Source organism: Halichoerus grypus, chromosome 2 (genome assembly GCF_964656455.1).
Source record: "Halichoerus grypus chromosome 2, mHalGry1.hap1.1, whole genome shotgun sequence".
Lineage (NCBI taxonomy): Eukaryota > Metazoa > Chordata > Mammalia > Carnivora > Phocidae > Halichoerus > Halichoerus grypus.
This window is the reverse complement of record NC_135713.1, coordinates 145,709,903-145,729,643: the sequence shown is the minus strand read 5'-3', so window position 1 is coordinate 145,729,643 and position 19,741 is coordinate 145,709,903. Positions and strand designations below refer to the sequence as shown.

The following is a 19,741-nucleotide window of genomic DNA, read 5'->3' as shown; positions in this document are numbered from 1 at the left end:
CTGTTCTAAAACAAAAGAGGCTTGTCCTCTCCTTTTCTCCTCTTTCCTGACGGGAGCCAGGACACCATCTTTGACTGGGGTCTGGGATCCATGTGTTAAAGATACTAGGATGACAAATGAAAGACAGCTCTGGTGGGTGTGGATGCGCTGTAGCAGCCCAGAAACACCACCCACGTGGATCCTTGAGCAAGTGAGAAACAGACCATCTTATTTAGGCCAGGATCATGCTGGGTCTCTATTCCAGCTGCCAGACTGACCCCCTATCAGATAAAGGTCCTCTGCTTTTTAATACAGCTGTGCAGGGCATCTCCTGGGAAAAGGCACACAGCTCCGTGGGTACATGGCTTGGGCAATGGTCACAAGAATGTAAATCCCTTCTTCTTCCCTTAGAAAGAAAGAGCAGTAGGAATAATAACATCAAAAAAAAAAAAAAAAAAGGAATAAAAACATCAAACATGGGCATCAGTCAGAAGGTGCCAGGCCCTGACTTTTCCTGGAAGTTTTCCCACAATAGTGCACCTGCAGGCAGAAGGTCCAGGAAGGATGTGGGGTATAAGGAGGGGCGCCTGGGTGGCTCAGTCGGTCAGGGGTCAGGCAGCTGACTCTTGGTTTCAGCTCAGGTCATGATCTCAGGGTCCTGGGATCGAGCCCCACATTGGGCTCCATGCTCAGTGGGGGGATATGCTTGTGGATTCTCTCTCTCCCTCTGCCCCTCTCTCCCCCACCCCCCGTTTGTGCTCTCTCTCTCTCAAATAAGTCTTTTAAAAAAAAACACCTAAGGGAAAATAATCTGCTCCCTTGTCAATAAGCATTTCTGGGGCTTAGTGGCCTTTAAGAATTTCAGTTGTCATGTGTGACCCTGGGAAAGCCTTGCCCCCGTAAGCACATTGGCCATGCTTCTCACACAGTCCACTAGGATTAGGGCCATAGGAGGCTTAAAGTCGGCCCCTCTCCAGGTCAAGGTTCCTAACACACTCCTCAAAATCTCCCCACCATCCTGCCCTCTCAAATCCTGTCATTGTCCCAAGTTCAGCCTCCCAGGCCAGTGCGTGCCAGAAGTCCCGAAACTTCCCACACAATCACTGCCTTCTTCCTTAGCAAGAGGAATCATAATCTGATTCTGCTGAACAGTTACTTTTTGCAGCAGACTGGTATGTCTGTGATCCGGTTCCGGCCCAGGAGCTGTAATCGGGCTGTTTGCTGGCTTCCAAGAAAGGGGCACTGGCTGCAGGGATTCACCTTTTGCCCTCCTTCCTTCCTCTTTCTTCCTGCCTAAAACGTGAGCATGATGGCCAGGGCTCCCACAGCCAGAGTGACACCTAGGATGGAAAGCTCCTGCTAAGGGGTGAGACAGAGACAGAAGACAGCTGGGCCCCTGGGACACAGGAGTTGTTACGCAGCCCTCTCCCACCTGACTGTCACTTACAAAGACACCGTGATGAGCCGTTTCTGCTGTGTGCGGCTGAACCTAATCCAACAACATGTCTTAGCATTTTAGTATAAAGAGCCAGATTTCAAGTAAGCTGAAGGGACAGTGGGAGAGAGAGTAGCAGCCTCAGGACCACCCAGGCCCCTTCCTCTCAACAGCTAAGCCTTACCCACTCTGCTCCCTCCCACCATAAGGTGGGATCAAAAATGAAACGGGAAAGACAGCACCAGAGACAGAGATTTCTCGAGGACGCACACACACATACTAATCTTCGCAATCACCCCAAAGGGAGGCACTACTGTCCCTGCCTCGCAGGAAGAGGTTCTGGCAGGACAGACGGCTGGTCCAGGGTCAGACATTCAGACAGGCAGTGAGCTAGAGCTGGGTCTCGAATGGTTCCTTCACATGATGGGACTTAACCACCGGGCCTGGTCTCCGTGCCTCAGAACGAAAGAGGGGGTGCTCCTCCCCTCCCCTCTGCTCTGCTCCAGGTATAAATTCTCTGTGACTTGCCCAGGTGAGCCCAGAAGGTGGATGGGACAAGGTTCAAGGGCCTTGCAGATTCAAGGGCCCCACTGGAGGCAAACCACTGATCTCTACAGAAATCCTGTCAGGAAGCCTGAAATCCAGCATTTGTTGAAGATTATCAAGAAAGAGGGTAAATGAGGAAAATTATGGGGCAGGTAAATATTTGACATGGTTAGGAAACAATGTATAGGGTATATGTAAGTGTTCAACTCATCTAAAGCCAAATAAATATTTCTGTAACTTCGTGGGTTTTATTGATGAATAGATGTTTTATTTATTTACGCAAGAAAGAAACCTGGTAGGTATAAACAGAGATGAGGGGGAATGTGGAAGTGTGAATGTTTTTATTATTATCCACTTCCTGATTTTCTACAATGAACATGTATTGCTTTTGTAATAAGAAAAAAGTAAGTTACACTTTTCATTTTTTTATTATTTTTTTTAAGATTTTATTTATTTATTTCACAGAGAGAGAAACAGAGAGAGGGAGAGAGCACAAGCAGGGGGAGCGGCAGGAAGAGGGAGAAGCAGGCTCCCTGCAGAGCAAGGAGCCCAATATGGGACTCGATCCCAGGACTCTGGGATCATGACCTGAGCCAAAGGCAGCCGCCCAACTGACTGAGCCACCCAGGTGCCCCTACTTTTCATTTTAAAAGGGCATTGTATCTAACATTAAACGCAGACCCCTCCAGCCTCAGCCCCTGCTCCCATCCTCGGTCCCCCGTCCCACTCCTAGCCCTGGCCCCTCAGCCCTGGTGGGATTCTGAACACACCCAGGGGGGTCAGCTCAGGGACAGCACGGTCAGGGACTCCACCCATGTGTCCACACCGAAGGTGACTCACCTCACAAATGAGATTCCACCAAGATGACCCAGAAAAGAGAGAAGACTGTTAAAAAGAAACAAGAGATCCAAAATGGAGTCCCTTGTGCTAAACCCACGCCACTGAACAGGGCTTCATACCTAACCTGATTGCAGTTTCAATCTTCCCCAGGAATATAGTTTTAACCGGTTTGGAATTTCCTTGTCAGCACTGACGAGGTAATCCACCTAAGACCCTTTTGTTCCCCGAAGGGAGGGGACCTTGCCCAAAATAACTTTTTTGTTTGTTTACGACTTCCTTGTCCTGCCTTCAAAAACCTTACCTTCCTGTAGCGCTTTAGAACTCCTTCCTGCTTGCCAGATGGGATGCTGCCTGATCATGAGTCGTTCAATAAGGCCAATCAGACCTTTAAAATTTACTTGAGAATTTGTTAACCACGGCAAAGGACAAGAGACTGGTGGAGGGAAGACTCACGAGGGACGGCAGACACAGAGGTTCTTGGGAACCAGGAGAAGAAGGGGGCTGGCAGGAAGTGAAGGAGGGGCTGGGGGACACAGGTAGGGGCAGAAGTGCCAAGGCCAAGCCAGACAAGTGGTGGCCTGGCCTGAGCAGCTGCTGGACCCACAACCACACGGCATCCCTGCAAGGCCTTCCGTAGGCAGCTGAGACCCTCCACCTATGGGAACTTGCAACGGGCATCAGCCATGCCAGTCGGTCACCAGCTATTTCGGGGAAGGCCCACCTGGCAGGGGAGCTGCAGGGAGCTGGGTGAACTATTTGGATTCACCTTTAAATCTCTGAACTCAAGGTTCATCCTGAAATCTTTAGTACGTGGTGCTTTTGCATTTGGTGTTTGTACATGCTTTGCATCCACAGGAGGATCATGGTTCTTAAGGGAGAGGAGCCGAGTGCACATGAACCACACCTGAAGATGACAGGGCAAATGTGGCCTGAGGACCTACATGGGAAGGAAGAGAAACGGGACCCAGAGACCCCTGAAAGTTCTCCTTGCTTCAGGAGAACTGAGAAACCAGCAGGTATCTTCTAAGGGTGGCATCTCCTCTCAAATCTCTCCCGGGGGGCTGCCCCTGCCCAGCCCACCACCTCAGGCAGACCATGTGCTGCTTGGCCAGGAAGTCAGGCCCCATCCACGACCCTGGGGCTTGATGGAGGGGAGACCAGAGACTGAGGAGGCCTCCCTGGAGGAAGGCAGTAAAGGACAGAAAGTGAACGGTCCAGTATCAGGTGGCAGTTAACAGCATGGGCCCCTTTCAAATCCACCAGTCCACCCAACTAGGTGTGTGACCTCAGGCAAAGGAACCTCTATGTGCCCGTCTCCTCACCTCTAAAACAGGAGTCCTTGCCACCCACCATTGCTCTGAGGATTAAATGAGTTCATGTTAACCACGGAGCACTCAGACCAATGTGCTTGGTGAGCAATCCTTTAGTGCACCGAGTGTGAAGAACATGGAGTTTGGCAGCCAAAGTAGTCCCGCCCAGTGTGTCACTGGGCCTTCCCCTGCCTGCAAATCCTGGGTAACGACCACCTCCCTACCCCCAAACAGGGTTAAACGATCCATCGAGGAGCACATGGCAAGACAAAACGAGCTGTACAGAAACCTGAAAGACTAAACTGAACGTCTGGCCCCGCTGCCCGTAGCACACCCAGCATTCCTAAGCCCAGGAGAAGGGAGGCCGGAGCTACTCCCTTTGGGATCAGGTGACCCCACTCCTCCCCAGCTCACACGTGTGAAGCTCCAGAACGGTATCTGTGAACAAAGTCACCTACCCAGGGTTTTCAAACCCACTAATGAATCATCAAAAAAAAAGAGAATAGAGAACAGAGACTCTCCGCGCGTTTCACGTGCTGTACATCTCAGAGGACGCTTGCCGCGCTGCGTGTGTCCCAGGCGGCCGTGGGTCGTGGTCAGCACTCTGGGTGCCACCCCCTGACAGAGCTTACGCTGCTATCAGCTCTGCACCCTGGAGCTCAGGGGCAGGCCCAAGAGGCCCAGGAAATGCGGCACCCAGCACAGAGCACCCACTTTGTCAGGGACTGCCTGGGTCCCCTCCGACCAGGCCTTCAGGCTTACAGCAAGCTCAAGTCCACCGAGGGTTCACAGCCCAGCTCCAGAGATTAGCAGCAGGGGACTGCAGCCGTGGACCACCCCTCTCCCCCACCTCCACGCCTGGCCTTTCTTTCACACCCAGCCCCTCCCAGCACCCATCTTCCGGTCATCTGCTTTCCTTCCTTTAGCTGATCCACTTCCTCTTGCCATCCAGGCCTCTCCCTCAGCCCTTGTTCTCCCTTCCTTTTCCTTCTTCCTCTACCCTTCACCTCCTTCTCCACCCCCTCGTCCTGTTCCAGGATACATAAACACACACACACACATACACAGTTTTTCAGACAATTCAGCCTTTATTTTTGAAAATAATTCTGTAGCTTCAACTTTCTTCCATGAACTGAGGTCAGGCCAGAAGCAAAAACACACACATTGCTCCCCAACCTGCCATCCTCATCCTGATCTGAGCAGACGGGGGAATGCCTGGGGGACGGGGGAGGGAGGCAGGAGCCATCCTGTCTCGGCTGCCCACCTACCCTGCGAGGGCCACCAGAAGCCTCAACCTTCCGGGCTGAGCCTTTGCACCAAACCCCAGGGGAGCAGGGACACAAGGAGCTAACTGCTCTCCCACGAGGCCAGCATGAAACCTCCTACAGCAACAGGGAAGGGATCAATTTTTAGAAAGGCCAGGGCCCGGGAACAGAGTCTGTTTCTTTGAGGCAGGATGAGGGATGCACGTCCCCGCACACCAAGTCTTTCTCCCTACGATGCCTCCCCCCGCCCCTTCCCGCTTCTGGGGATAAGCTGACGAGAAGTCTTGCTTTTCCCCTTCAACTTTTCATCTTAGAATCACAAACTGCTAAGCTGCAAGGAAAGAAGAGCAGAGAGGAGGTCAGGGATAAGGAGAGGGGTAGCAGAGAAACAGGGGTGGGTGGCGGTAAACCCCGAAAGCCCAAGAGCTCCACCCAGACTCTGATGATGACACCCCTTTGGTTAGTCTCATTTTGGCCACAGATTAAGTCCCCTTTTCAAATAACCCAACAACCCCGCAAACTGGGGGGAGGTGAGGATGGGGAGCAGATGCAGGAGGTGAGCTCACACCCCGGCTGGAGGAGCCAGGACAAGGGAGAGAGCTCAAGCTGCCCAGCTCTCTGCAGGGGCTCTAGGAGAAAACCTGGACCCCGGGAGTCTGCGGCCCCACTGCCCGAGTCCCTCCCGACCACACGGTGGTTTCCTGCCTGACACCGCCCAACACAGCCCAGAAGCTTCCCCTGATCTGACCCCCTGGAGAACAGGAGAATAACCGTCACCTCATCCTCTGTGCTCTTGAATGCCATTCGAAAAAAGAAAAGAAAAGAAAGAAAAAAAGAAAAGGAAAGGTCAATGTACCCAAGAGAGACACACGGAGAGGACGAGGCGGCCCAGGGCCCCGGCCCCATCGCAGCCCCTGCAACTGCAAGCAGGGGCCCGGCCGCGGCGGGCGGCGGGCGGCGCGCCTAATTCCAGCTCGGGTCGTAGCCGTCCCAGGTCTGCGGCGGGGCCAGGTGCACGCGGCGGCCGCGGAACAGGAAGCTGACGATGCCCCGGTAGCCGGCCCTGGGGACCCCGGACTTGAGGTCGTCCATGACCCCCAGCGCCTTGGCGAAGGCCTTGAAGCTGTCCCGGCCGGTGTACTGCACGCGCACCTCCCCCAGCTCGCCGCGCTCACTGGTCCTCACCTTCTCCACCTGCAGGAGCGGGGCCCCGTAGACGCGCGCCAGGAAGGCCCTGTCGTAGGCCTCGCGCTGCAGGTAGGACAGGTCCAGGCGCGTGAAGGGCACGAAGTGCTGGTTCAGCTTGATGAACTTGAGGTGCTGGTCGAAGAACTGCCCGTGGCTGACGCCCTTGCGGCCGAAGGTCATGGTTCTGGAGACCTCGGGGCGCACGCAGGCCCGGCCCTGCCGCTGCTCGGGCCTGCGCATCCAGTCGTCCCAGAAGGCCCGGGGCCACTTGGGCTCCAGCTCGGCCCACAGCTCGGCCAGCAGCAGCCAGCCGAGGCCCGGGAAGAAGTCGGTGCGGTAGAGCAGCTCGGGCCGGCCCGCGTCCACCATCTGCTCCTTGCCGTTGTCGTTCCAGGCCGACACGCACCACAGCGTCGGGTCGGCGCGCAGCAGCGGGTAGGTGGCCTCGAAGTACTCGAAGAAGTCGGGCGCCACCTCCAGGTCGTCCTCCACGACCACGGCGGCCGGGAAGCCGAAGCGCCGGAACACCTGGCCGAGCGCCCAGCGGTAGTGCCGCGCGATGCGGTAGTAGCCCTGGAACTTGCGGTGCTCGGGCGGCACGGCGATGCTGCTCAGGTCCGGCTGCCGCAGGTGCGTCACGGCGCCGCCGTACGATGCGATGACGCGCGCCGTCTCCTCGTGGCCGCAGTCCTGGCTCACGATGATGGGGAAGTGCTCGGCCGACGGCCGGTAGCGCAGCAGCTTGTCCAGGCAGCGCCGCACCGTGCTGCGGTCGCACGCGATCACCAGCACGGCGATGGCGGCCGGCGGCGCGGACGCGGGCGCGCGCGGGGGCCCGGGGGGCGCGGCCGTGGGCGCCCGCCCCCGCCGGCCCCAGCGCGCATGGTGCTCGCGGATCTGCTGCAGCAGCCCCCTCTGGCGCTCCAGCTCCAGCTCGGCGTCCTCGGCCAGGCGGATCACCTCGCGCGTGAGGCCGGCGGGGTCGTCATCGAGGGCGCCGTCCGAGGGCAGCCGGCCGGGCGCCGGGCGCGTCCAGAAGAAGAGCAGCAGCAGGGCGTTCCAGGCCACGAAGAGGATGGCGCCCCACAGCACGAGCCCTGCGGACTGCTTCTTCAGCATCCTGGCCCCCACGGGGGAGGCCGGCAAGGGTGGGGCTCGAGGCTGCCCTCGCTTGCCTAGGGGGCTTCCACCGCCCGAGGGACGCGCTCTCCGGCCTTCGGGGTCAGGAAGCAGCCATGCACCTGCAGCGAGGACAGAGAAAACCGACCTTCATCACAAAGACAGGGGGCTGCGCTGGGGGGCCCGAGGGGCACCGGAGAATAGGAGCAACAGTGGGGGACGAGCGAGGCCGGGAGGCTCACCCCAGAGCCCTCTTAGAAAAGAGCTGCCTATCTCCTAATCCGGGATGAACAGGATAGGACAACGTACGTCCCCCACTCCACAGTGAGTCCATGAGTCCTCAGAAAAGCAGTATAGTTTGAGGGGGAAGTAGAGAGTGATGTTGCAAAGGAGGAAGCAAGGGAATCCTATTTTCCCTTCCATACCTGGCAGACTTCAGTTCCATCCTCCATCCAGAGTTTGGGGGCAGGGGTGGAGGTGAGCCCATCTGTCTCCCATTCCTCAAATCAAACTGCTCAAAGATTACTGATTTAAAAACCCTAGTATCAGGGGCGCCTGGGTGGCTCAGGCAATTAAGTGTCGACTCTTGGTATCAGCTCAGGTCAAGATCTCTGGGTCCTGAGACTCCGGCTCCGGGCTCACCGGGGAGTCTGCTGCAGTTTCTCTCCCTCTGCCCCTCCTGCCAGCTCATGCGTCCATGTTCTCTCTCTCTCTCTCAAATAAATAAAATCTTTAAAAAAAAATAAAAATAAAAACTCTAATATAATCACACATTTAGGCGAAAGCCAGATCTTACCTAGTAAGGAAGCACTAGAGGCCTTCCCACAAAGGTCAGGGGCAAAGCCAAGCTGCCCACCATCTACATGACTATTTAACATCCCGTTGGAGGCATCAGCCAGTGTGAATGGACTACAGAAGACAAAGGCAGAAGTAGAAAAAGAAGCATGACTATCTCTATTTGTTGATACTATAAGAATATGCCTGGGAAACTCTAAGAGAATCAATGATAAAACAAACTCAAACAACTGAAGAATTGAGCAAAGTAGCAGGATATAAAAATTAATATGCACAGGGGCGCCTGGGTGGCTCAGTTGGTTAAGCGTATGTCTTCAGCTCAGGTCATGATCCCAGGGTCCTGGGATCGAGCCCCACATTGGGCTCCCTGCTCCTCGGGAAGCCTGCTTCTCCCTCTCCCACTCCCCCCTGCTTGTGTTCCCTCTCGCTGTGTCTCTCTGTCAAATAAATAAATAAAATCTTTAAAATAAAAATAAATAAATAAATAAAAAATTAATATGCACAAATCAATAGCCTTCATATTCACAAGTAATAATTCATTACAAGTCATAATGGATGAGAAAACCCTATTTACGACAGCCATAAAAATGACAAACTATGTAAGAATAAACTTAACAAGAAATATTCAAAACCTACATGAACAAGACTATAGTTCCTAAAGACATAAAGGAGGACTTACATATCCTTATTCTTGGTTAGGACATCTCACCATCATCAGAAATCTCAAATAAAAATACGTTTTTTGGGAGCTAGACAAACCAACACTAATGTGATGAGCACTGGGTGTTATATGCAACTAATGAATCACTGAACATTATATCAAAAACTAATGATGTACTAAATGTTGGCTAATTGAACATAAATTAAAAAATGAAAGAAAAAAAAAACATACAAGGCCATCTAGGAAAATAATGAAAACAACGTGTGAAAGAGGGACTAACCCTACCGGCCATTAAAATACTACACATTACAAAGCTTCTATAATTAAAACTATGTGATGCTAGTAGGTAAATAAACAGATCATCCAAAGGAATACAATTTAAACTACAGAAAATAGACCCAAATACATGTAGAAACCTAATATATGATACAGGTGATATTTAAAATCACTAGGGCAAAAAAAATGGTCTTATTAGTTGTTATAACAACTATATAGCTATTTGGAAAAACAAAATTAGATCTGTACAGAAAAATAACTTCCAAGTGGATTAGAGATATAAATATAAAAAATATAACTATACAAGTGCTAGAAGAAAATACGGGTCAATTCCTCTATAACCTGAGTACAGATAAAGGCTTTCTAAGTTTGATTCAAAATCTAGATGCAGTAATAAGTAAAACACTTTTGCATGTTATGAACACCATTAGCCAAGTTTAAGTACAAACTGGGAGAGAATGTTGCAATATACATACAAATAAAAAGCTAAGAGACAAAGAACTTTTAAACTGAGGGGGTAAAAAGCCAAAACTCCTCATCTTTAGACAAGGGCAACTCACAAAAAGATATTGAAATGGTCCTTAGACATATGAAAAGATACTCACTTCACCTACAAGAAAAATGCAAATTAAATTCTACTAAGATAAAATTTCTCACCCATCAGATGCAAAAATCCAAACAGTTGTCCTCTTAAGAGTGTCAAATGAAAAACAGAAGTTCTTAATTTTATCTTTATTTTTTTTTAAATATTTTACTGATTCATTTGAAAGAGAGAGACAGAGCACAAGCAGGGGGAGAGGCAGGGAGAGAGGGAGAAGCAGACTCCCCACTGAGCTAGGAGCCTGACGACTTGGGGCTCGATCCCAGGACCCTGGGATCATGACCTGAACTGAAGGCAGATACTTAACCATCTGAGCCACCCAGGAGCCCCAGAAGATCTTAATTTTAATGGTATTCAATTATCAAGGGTTTCATCTTTTGTGGATCATGCTTTTTGCATTGGATCTAAGGAATCTGCCAAAATCACACATATCTTTCCCTATGTTTTCTGTTTTAGGTTTTACAGTTTTAGGTTTTACATTTAGGTTTATGGTTCATTTTGAGTTAATTTTTGTATATGGTGTGAGGTATGGAATTAATGTCCTTTTACAGCAGTTTGGTAGTTTGTCAAAATGCCAGAGAGTTACCAAGTCCACTCTTAGATATATAGCCAAGAGAAATAAAAACATGCATCCATACAAAAACTATCTGGAATGTTTATAGCAGCTTTCTTCATAATCACCAAAAACTGGGAAAAACCCAACGCCCATCAACAGAGGAATACGGATAAACAAACTGTGGCTTACCTATAAAACGGAATAACATTCAAAGGAATAAACTTCTGACACATACAACACATGGATGAATCTCAAAATATGTGATTTGCGAGTGACCGAAAGAAGAGCACATACACTGATTCCACTTATGTAAATCTCCAGAAAATACAAAGTAATCTATCGTGACAGAAAGCAGATCAGTGGTTGCCTAGGCATGGAGGCAGTGAGGACAGTGAGGGGAGGTATTACAAAGGGACAGTAGGAAACTGTGCTGTTACCTTGTTGGGGTAACAGTTTCATGGGTGTATTCATACATACAACTTATCAAATTGTACATTTTAAGTATGTGCACTTTATGTCAACTATACCTCAATAAAACTTTTCCTTTAAGAAAAGGCATATACTGGGTCAAATGACAAAATTGGAATGTAGGTAGTCAATTAAAGTATCCATGTTGACTGACAAATAGCCATACTGTGGTTATGGAAAATAATATCCCAATTCTTCGCCAATTCAGACTGAAGTAATTAGGAGTAGAGAATCATGACAGATGCAACTTCTCAAATGGTTCAGAAAAAAGTATCATGTATACATAGAGTGTGCACATGTGGCAAAATGCTAATAGGTGAATCTGAGTAAAGGAATGAGTGTCCTTATACTATTTTAATTGTTGCATCTTTTTTGTAAATTGAAGTTATTTCCAAATAAAGTTTCATAAAATCAGTATGGGGACGTGGCCCACAGTTCTGACTAGCTTTGTCCAGTATGGCCCCAGCTAGGCACGTCAGTAGGGGCAACTGAAGCAATCCATTTGTCCTCAACTCCTTAATCACTCGTCACACACCTGCTGACGGCCAGGCTCTGGGAAGGGACTGGGACAGCATCTTACTAGAGAAAGGCATGGCCCTACCAACCCTCTTCCCCTACCAGAACTCCCTACTTGAAAGGATCTACCACACCCTCCAATTTCCAGACAGTTGACATTACGGACGATGCAACTTCTCCCTGGCTTTCCTACTTCGTCTCCACTCTTCACACCCTGAAGCTTCAGGTATGAGCCGTGTTGTGCCCGCTGCTCTGCCAGTTACCCTCTGCCTCACGGCCGCCAAAATCTCAGGTTCCAGATCTCATCTCTGCACTTCTGGGCTCTTGAGCACGCAGATCCAGTGTCAAAGGATCAAAGTGTTGATCCTGAAGGATCTCTAAAGGAACCTGGTTCTGTCTCCCTCCTGGGGAGACTCCCCAAGCCCCTGCTAGCAGCACCCCCACCTGTCTTCTTCTGAGAAACCATCCACATCAACTCCAGAGCACCAGTCCCTCAGAAAACTCAAGTCCGGGAGGGGGCGGAGCAGATGGTGGAGGAGTAGGAGACCTGGATTTCGTCTGGTCTCAGGAATTCAGCTGGATAGGGATCAAACCATTCTGAACACCTACGAACTCAACAGGAGATCGAAGAAAAGAATAGCAACAACTCTCTGAACAGAAAAGCGACCACTTTCTGGAAGGTAGGACGTTTGGAGAAGTGAATCCGAGGCGATATTTGGGAGGATAGATGGCGGGGGAGGGGCCTCCGTCGGCCGCTTCTGGCAAGTGATAGAGCCACGGAGCACAAAATCGGAACTTTTAGAAGTCGGCTTCGCTGAGGGACGTCGCTCCAGTGGCTAAGCGGGGGGTGGAACCCTCGTGGGACAGTGTGGTCTCAGGACCCTCGGGGTCACAGAAAGACCGGGGGTGCCTGAGTGCGGCAGAGCTCCCAGGGATCGGAGCAGGGAAGCCGGCTGCAGAGACGGAGCCCAGGCGCGGGCTCTCAGCCCGGGGTTGCCATAAACCGTGATCCGCGGCAGTCGGGCCACTGCTCCTCCAGCAGGGACCCAACAAGCGGCAGATCCGGGGAGACTCCCCTTCCTCCCCTGGGAGGAGCGGCACGGGAGCACACCGCAGGGATCTGCTGGGTTTGGAGACTCCACCCGGGGTCGGGTGCCAGAGATAGAAACGCGCGGTCACAGGCCGGGGGAGCACGGAGTGCAGCCAGAGACCGGGGAGTCGGGAGTGACTGACGTCTTTTCTCTGGGGGCTCCTTGAGGAGCAGGACCCCGAGTTCTCGGCTCCTCCGGGGCGGAGACTGGGAGGCCGCCATTTTCACTCTCCGCCTCCAAAGCTGTACCGAAAGCTTGCAGGGAACAAAAGCTCCCGAGAGCAAACCCGAGCAGATTACTTAGCCCAGACCGGCAAGGGCGGGGCAATTCCGCCTCCGGCAAAGACATTTGGGAACCACGGCAACAGGCCCCTCCCCCAGAAGATCAGCGAGAACAGCCAGCCAAGACCAGGTTTACCGATCAGTGAGAACGGCAGACCTCCAGCGCTAGGGGAATACTGCACATGGAATTCATGGCTTTTTTACCATGATTCTTTAGTCTTTCAAAGTTAATTTTTTTAACTTTCTTTTTCTTTTTTTTTGAATTTTTCTTTTTCCCTTTTTCAACCAACATCCTATCAATCCCTTTTTTTAAAAAAATTTTTACTTTTCATTTTTAGAATCATATTCTATCCCTTCATAGTAGTTAACCTTATTTTCCATATATATATATATATATATATAGTTCTCTCTTTAAAATTTTGGGATACAGTTTCTTTTAACAGACCAAAATACACCCTAAATCTTTAGTGTATGGCTTTGTTCTAGTCTCCTGCCTGATCACATTCTCTCCATTTTTTTTTAAATCCTCTTCTTTCTTTTTTCAACAAACTTATCAATTCCTTTTATAAAATCTTTTATAATTTTCATCTTTACAGTCATATTCCATCCCTTCATATTTACCCTTATTTTTGTACATATATAAGTTTTTCTTTCTTTAAAATTTTGAGAGACACTTTCTTCTAACAGACCAAAATACACCCAAAATCTAGTGTGTGGCACTGATCTATGCACCAGCTTGATCATATTTGATCATATTCTTTTTTTTTTATCTTTTTCTTTTTTCTTTCTTTCCCTTTCTTTTCCCCCGGTTTCAGGTCTCTTCTGATTTGTTTAGTGTATATTTTTCTGGGTTCGTTGTTACCCTGTTAGCATTTTGTTCTCTCATTCATCTATTCTCCTCTGGACAAAATGACAAGACGGAAAAAATCACCTCAAAAAAAAAGAACGAGAGGCAGTACCAACTGCCAGGGACCTAATCAATAACGGACATTAGTAAGATGTCGGAACTAGAGTTCAGAATGACGATTATAAAGATACCAGCTTGGATTGAAAAAAGCATGGAAGATATTAGAGAAACCCTTTCTGGAGAAATAAAAGAACTAAAATCTAACCAAGTCGAAATCCAAAATGAGGTGCAATAAAAAATGGAGGCTCTAACTGCTAGGACAAATGAGGCAGAAGAAAGAATTAGTGATATAGAAGACCAAATGATGGAAAATAAAGGAGCTGAGAAAAAGAGATAAACAACTACTGGATCACAAGGGCAGAATTTGAGAGATAAGTGATACCATAAGACGAAACAACATTAGAATAATTGGGATCCCAGAAGAAGAAGAAAGAGAGAGAGGGACAGAAGGTATATTGGAGCAAATTATAGCAGACAATTTCCCCAACCTGGGGAAGGAAACAGGCATCAAAATCCAGGAGGCACAGAGAAGCCCCCTCAAAATCAATAAAAATAGGTCAACACCCTGACATCTAATAGTAAAATTTACGAGTCTCAGAGACAAAGAGAAAATACTGAAAGCAGCTCTGGAGAAGAGATCTTTGACCTACAATGGTAGAAACATTAGACTGGCAACAGACCTATCCACAGAGACCTGGCAGGCCAGAAAGGACTAGCATGATATATTCAGAGCACTCAACGAGAAAAATATGCAGCCAAGATTACTATATCCAGCTAGGCTGTCATTGACAATAGAAGGAGAGATAAAAAACTCCCAGGACAAACAAACACTAAAGGAATTTGCAAACACGGAACCAGGCCTACAAGAAATCTTGAAAGGGGTCCTCTAAGCAAAGAGAGAGCCTAAAAGCAACATAGACCAGAAAGGAACACAGACAATATACAGTAACAGTCACCTTACAGGCAATACAATGGCACTAAATTCATCTTTCAATAGTTACCCTGAATGTAAATGGGCTAAATGCCCCAATCAAAAGACAAAGGCTATCAGATTGGATTAAAAAACAAGACTCATCGATATGCTGTCTGCAAGAGACTCATTTTAGACCCAAAGACACCCCCAGATGAAAGTGAGGGGGTGGAAAACCATTTACCATGCTAATGGACACCAAAAGAAAGCTGAGGTGGCAATCCTTATATCAGACAAATTAGATTTTAAACCAAACACTGTAATAAGAGAAGAGGAAGGACACTATATCCTACTTAAAGGGTCTATCCAACAAGAAGATCTAACAATTGTAAATACCTATGCCCCTAACATGGGAGTGGCCAATTATATAAGCCAATTAATAACAAAAGCAAAGAAACACATTGACAACAATACAATAATAGTGGGGGACTTTAACACCCCCCTCACTGAAATGGACAGATCATCTAAGCAAAAGATCAACAAGGAAATGAAGACTTTAAATGACACACTGGACCAAATGGACTTCACAGATCTATTCAGAACATTCCATCCCAAAGCAACAGAATACACATTCTTCTCTAGTGCCCATGGAACATTCTCCAGAATAGATCACATCTTACATCACAAAGCAGGTCTCAACTGGTACCAAAAGATTGTGATCACTCCCTGCATATTTTCAGACCAGAATGCTTTGAAACTAGAACTCAGTCACAAGAGGAAAGTCAGAAAGAACTCAAATACATGGAGGCTAAAGAGCATCCTACTAAAGAATGAATGGGTCAACCAGGAAACTAAAGAAGAATTAAAAACATTCATGGAAACCAATGAAAATGAAAACACAACTGTTCAAAATCTTTGGGATGCAGCAAAGGCAATCCTAAGAGGAAAGTATATAGCAATACAAGCCTTTCTCTAGAAACCAGAAAGGTCTCAAATACACAACCTAACCCTACACCCAAAGGAGCTGGGGAAAGAAGAGCAAATAAAGCCTAAATCCAGCAGGAGAAGAGAAATAATAAAGATCAGAGCAGAATTCAATGAAACAGAAACCAAAAGAACAGCAGAACAGATCAAAGAAACTAGGAGCTAGTTCTTTGAAAGAATTAACAAGACTGATAAACCCCTGGCCAGACTTATCAAAAAGAAAAGAGAAATGACCCAAATAAATAAAATCATGAATGAAAGAGGAGAGATCACAACCAACACCAAAGAAATACAAACAATTCTAAGAACATATTATGAGCAACTCTATGCCAGCAAATTAGATAATCTGGAAGAAATGGATGCATTCCTAGAGATGTATCAACTACCAAAACTGAACCAGGAAGAAATAGAAAACCTGAACAGACCTATAACCACTAAGAAAATTGAAGCAGTCATCACAAATCTCCCAACAAACAAAAGCCCAGGGCCAGATGGCTTCCCAGGGGAATTCTACCAAACATTTAAAGAAGAATTAATACCTATTCTTCTGAAACTGTTCCAAAAAATAGAAATGGAAGGAAAACTTCCAAATCCGTTTGATGAGGCCACCACTACCTTGATCCCAAAACCAGACAAAGACCCCATCAAAAAGGAGAATTACAGACCAATATCCTTGATGAACATGGATGCAAAAATTCTCACCAAAATACTAGCCAATAGGATCCAACAGTACATTAAAAGGATTATTCACCACGACCAAGTGGGATTTATCCCTGGGCTGCAAGGTTGGTTCAACACTCCCAAATCAAACACTGTGATACAATACATTAATAAAAAAAAGAACAAGAACCGTATGATGCTCTCCATGGGCAGAAAAAGCATTTGACAAAATACAGCATCCTTTCTTGATCAAAACTCTTCAGAGTATAGGGATAGAGGGTATATACCTCAATATCATAAAAGCCATCTATGAAAAACCCACAGCGAATATCATTCTCAATGGGGAAAAACTGAGAGCCTTCCCCCTAAGGTCAGGAACGCGGCAGGGATGTCCACTATCACCACTGTTATTCAACATAGCATTAGAAGTCCTAGCCACAGCAATTAGACAACAAAAAGAAATAAAAGGCATCCAAATCAACAAAGAAGAAGTCAAACTCTCACTCTTTGCAGATGATACGATACTTTATGTGGAAAACCCAAAAGACTCCACCCCAAAACTGGTAGAACAAGTGGCAGGATATAAAATCAATGCACAGAAATCAGTGGCATTCCTATACACCAACAACAAGACAGAAGAAAGAGAAATTAAGGAGTTGATCCCATTTACAATTGCACCCAAAACCATAAGATACCCAGGAATAAATCTAACCAAAGAGGCAACGAATCTGTACTCAGAAAACTATAAAATACTCATTAAAGAAATTGAGGAAGACACAAAGAAATGGAAAAACGTTCCATGCTCATGGATTGGAAGAACAAATATTGTGAAGATGTCAATGCTACCTAGAGCAATCTACACATTTAATACAATCCCTATCAAAATACCACCCACTTTTTTCAAAGAAATGGAACAAATAATCGTAAAATTTGTATGGAACCAGAAAAGACCCCTAATAGGGGTCTCATAGGAATTTTGAAAAAGAAAAGCAAAGCCGGTGGTATCTCAATTCTGGACTTCAAGCTCTATTACAAAGCTGTCATTATCAAGACAGTATGGTACTGGCACAAAAACAGACACACAGATCAATGAAACAGAATAGAGAGCCCAGAAATGGACCCTCAACTCTATGGTCAACTAATCTTCGACAAAGCAGGAAAGAATGTCCAATGGAAAAAAGACAGCCTCTTCAACAAATGGTGTTGGGAAAATTGGACAGCCACATGCAGAAGAATGAAACTGGACCATTTCTTTATGCCACACACAAAAATAGACTCAAAATGGTTGAAAGACATAAATGTGAGACAGGAGTCCATCAAAATCCTAAAGGAGAACACAGGCAGCAACCTCTTTGACCTCAGCTGCAGCAACTTCTTCCTAGAAACATCGCCAAAGCAAGGGAAGCAAGGGCAAAAATGAACTCTTGGGACTTCATCAAGATAAAAAGCTTTTGCACAGCAAAGGAAACAGTCAACAAAACCAAAAGACAACCGACAGAATGGGAGAAGATATTTGCAAATGTGACATATCAGATAAAGGGTTAGTATCCAAAATCTATAAAGAACTTATCAAACTCAACACCCAAAGAACAAATGATGCAATCAAGAAATGGGCAGAAGACATGAACAGACATTTTCCCAAAGAAGACATCCAAATGGCCAACAGACACATGAAAAAGTGCTCAACATCGCTTGGCATCAGGGAAATCCAAATCAAAACCTCAATGAGATACCACCTCACACCAGTCAGAATGGCTAAAATTAACAAGTCAGGAAATGACAGATGTTGGTGGGGATGCGGAGAAAGGGGAACCCTCCTACACTGTTGGGCATGCAAGCTGGTGCAGCCACTCTGGAAAACAGTATGGAGGTTCCTCAAAAAGTTGAAAATAGAGCTACCATACGATCCAGCAATTGCACTACTGGGTATTTACCCCAAAGATACAAAAGTAGGGATCCGAAGGGGTACGTGCACCCCGATGTTTATAGCATCAATGTCCACAATAGCCAAACTATGGAAAGAGCCAAGATATCCATCGACAGATGAATGGATAAAGAAGATGTGGTATATATATATACAATGGAATTTTTTTTTTTTTAAGATTTTTTTAATTTATTTATTTGACAGAGAGATAGCACAAGTAGGCAGAGCGGCAGGCAGAGGGAAAGGGAGAAGCAGGCTCTCTGCTGAGCAGGGAGCCCGATGCGGGGCTTCCATCCCAGGACCCCTGGGATCATGACCTGATCCGAAGGCAGCCACTTAACCGACTAAGCCACCCAGGCGCCCCTATATAATGGAATATTATGCAGCCATCAAAAGGAATGAAATCTTGTCATTTGCAATGACGTGGATGGAACTGGAGGGTATTATGCTGAGTGAAATAAGTCAATCAGAGAAAGACATGTATCATATCACCTCACTGATATGAGGAATTCTTTTTTTTTTTTTTTTTAAAGATTTTTTATTTATTTGACAGAGAGAGACACAGCGAGAGAGGGAATACAAGCAGGGGGAGTGGAAGAGGGAGAAGCAGGCCTTCCGCCGAGCAGGGAGCCCGATGCGGGGCTCGATCCCAGGACCCTGGGATCATGACCTGAGCCGAAGGCAGACGCTTAACGACTGAGCCACCCAGGCGCCCCTATATGAGGAATTCTTAATCTCAGGAAACAAACTGAGGGTTGCTGGAGTGGTGGGGGGTGGGAGGGATGGGGTGGCAGGGTGATAGACATTGGGGAGGGTATGTGCTATGGTGAGCACTGTGAATTGTTTAAGACTGTTGAATCACAGTCCTGTACCTGTGAAACAAATAATACATTATATGTTTAAAAAAAAAAAAAGAAGAAGAACAAGAAGATAGTAGGAAGGGAAAAATGAAGGGGGGGAATTGGAGGGGGGAGATGAATCATGAGAGATACAGACTCTGAGAAACAAACTTGAGGGTTCTAGAGGGGAGGGGGGTGGGGGGGATGGGTTAGCCTGGTGATGGGTATTAAAGAGGGCACGTACTGAATGGAGCACTGGGTGTCATACGCAAACAAGGAATCATGGAACACTACATCAAAAACTAATGATGTAATGTATGGTGATTAACATAAAAAAAAGGAGAGAAAAAAAAAAACAGGAAAAGTCAAGCCCATTTCCACTCTACTGTGTCATTAAATTCCCATGTTATCAGTGCTCTTATACAAATCAGAGTTTCCTAGAAGAAGAGAGAGACAACAGATTTCCAGTTAACTTCCTCACTCCCCCTCAGGATGTGGTCATTGTTGGATCTTTCCCTCCAATCTCCTGTCCAGGGTTCCCAATCCCCTGAATTCCTGCCTCCTAACTGACTGGGCAGGAAGGGATGGAG

General features: G+C 47.4%; 1 protein-coding gene and 1 long non-coding RNA gene across 7 annotated transcripts in view; one reads left to right on the top strand and one right to left on the bottom strand.

Moving 5' to 3' along the window:
- Positions 1-3,646: 3,646 nt before the first annotated feature.
- LOC144381161 (uncharacterized) lies at positions 3,647-6,134 on the top strand. The gene is made up of 2 exons (XR_013445892.1): positions 3,647-3,816; positions 4,345-6,134. It is a non-coding gene; the product is annotated as an uncharacterized LOC144381161 (long non-coding RNA).
- MGAT1 (alpha-1,3-mannosyl-glycoprotein 2-beta-N-acetylglucosaminyltransferase) overlaps positions 5,176-19,741 on the bottom strand; it is a 27,235-nt gene continuing 12,669 nt past the window's right edge. For 5 of the 6 annotated variants that reach the window (XM_036096453.2, XM_036096447.2, XM_036096449.2 and 2 more), the window contains one exon: positions 5,176-7,804. In XM_036096453.2, the coding sequence (XP_035952346.2) occupies positions 6,339-7,682 (1,344 nt within the window). In that variant the 5' untranslated portion in view covers positions 7,683-7,804 and the 3' untranslated portion in view covers positions 5,176-6,338. Of the gene's footprint in view, positions 7,805-8,107; positions 8,413-19,741 lie in introns of all 6 variants that reach the window. The other variant, XM_078067678.1, reaches the window with a different exon arrangement.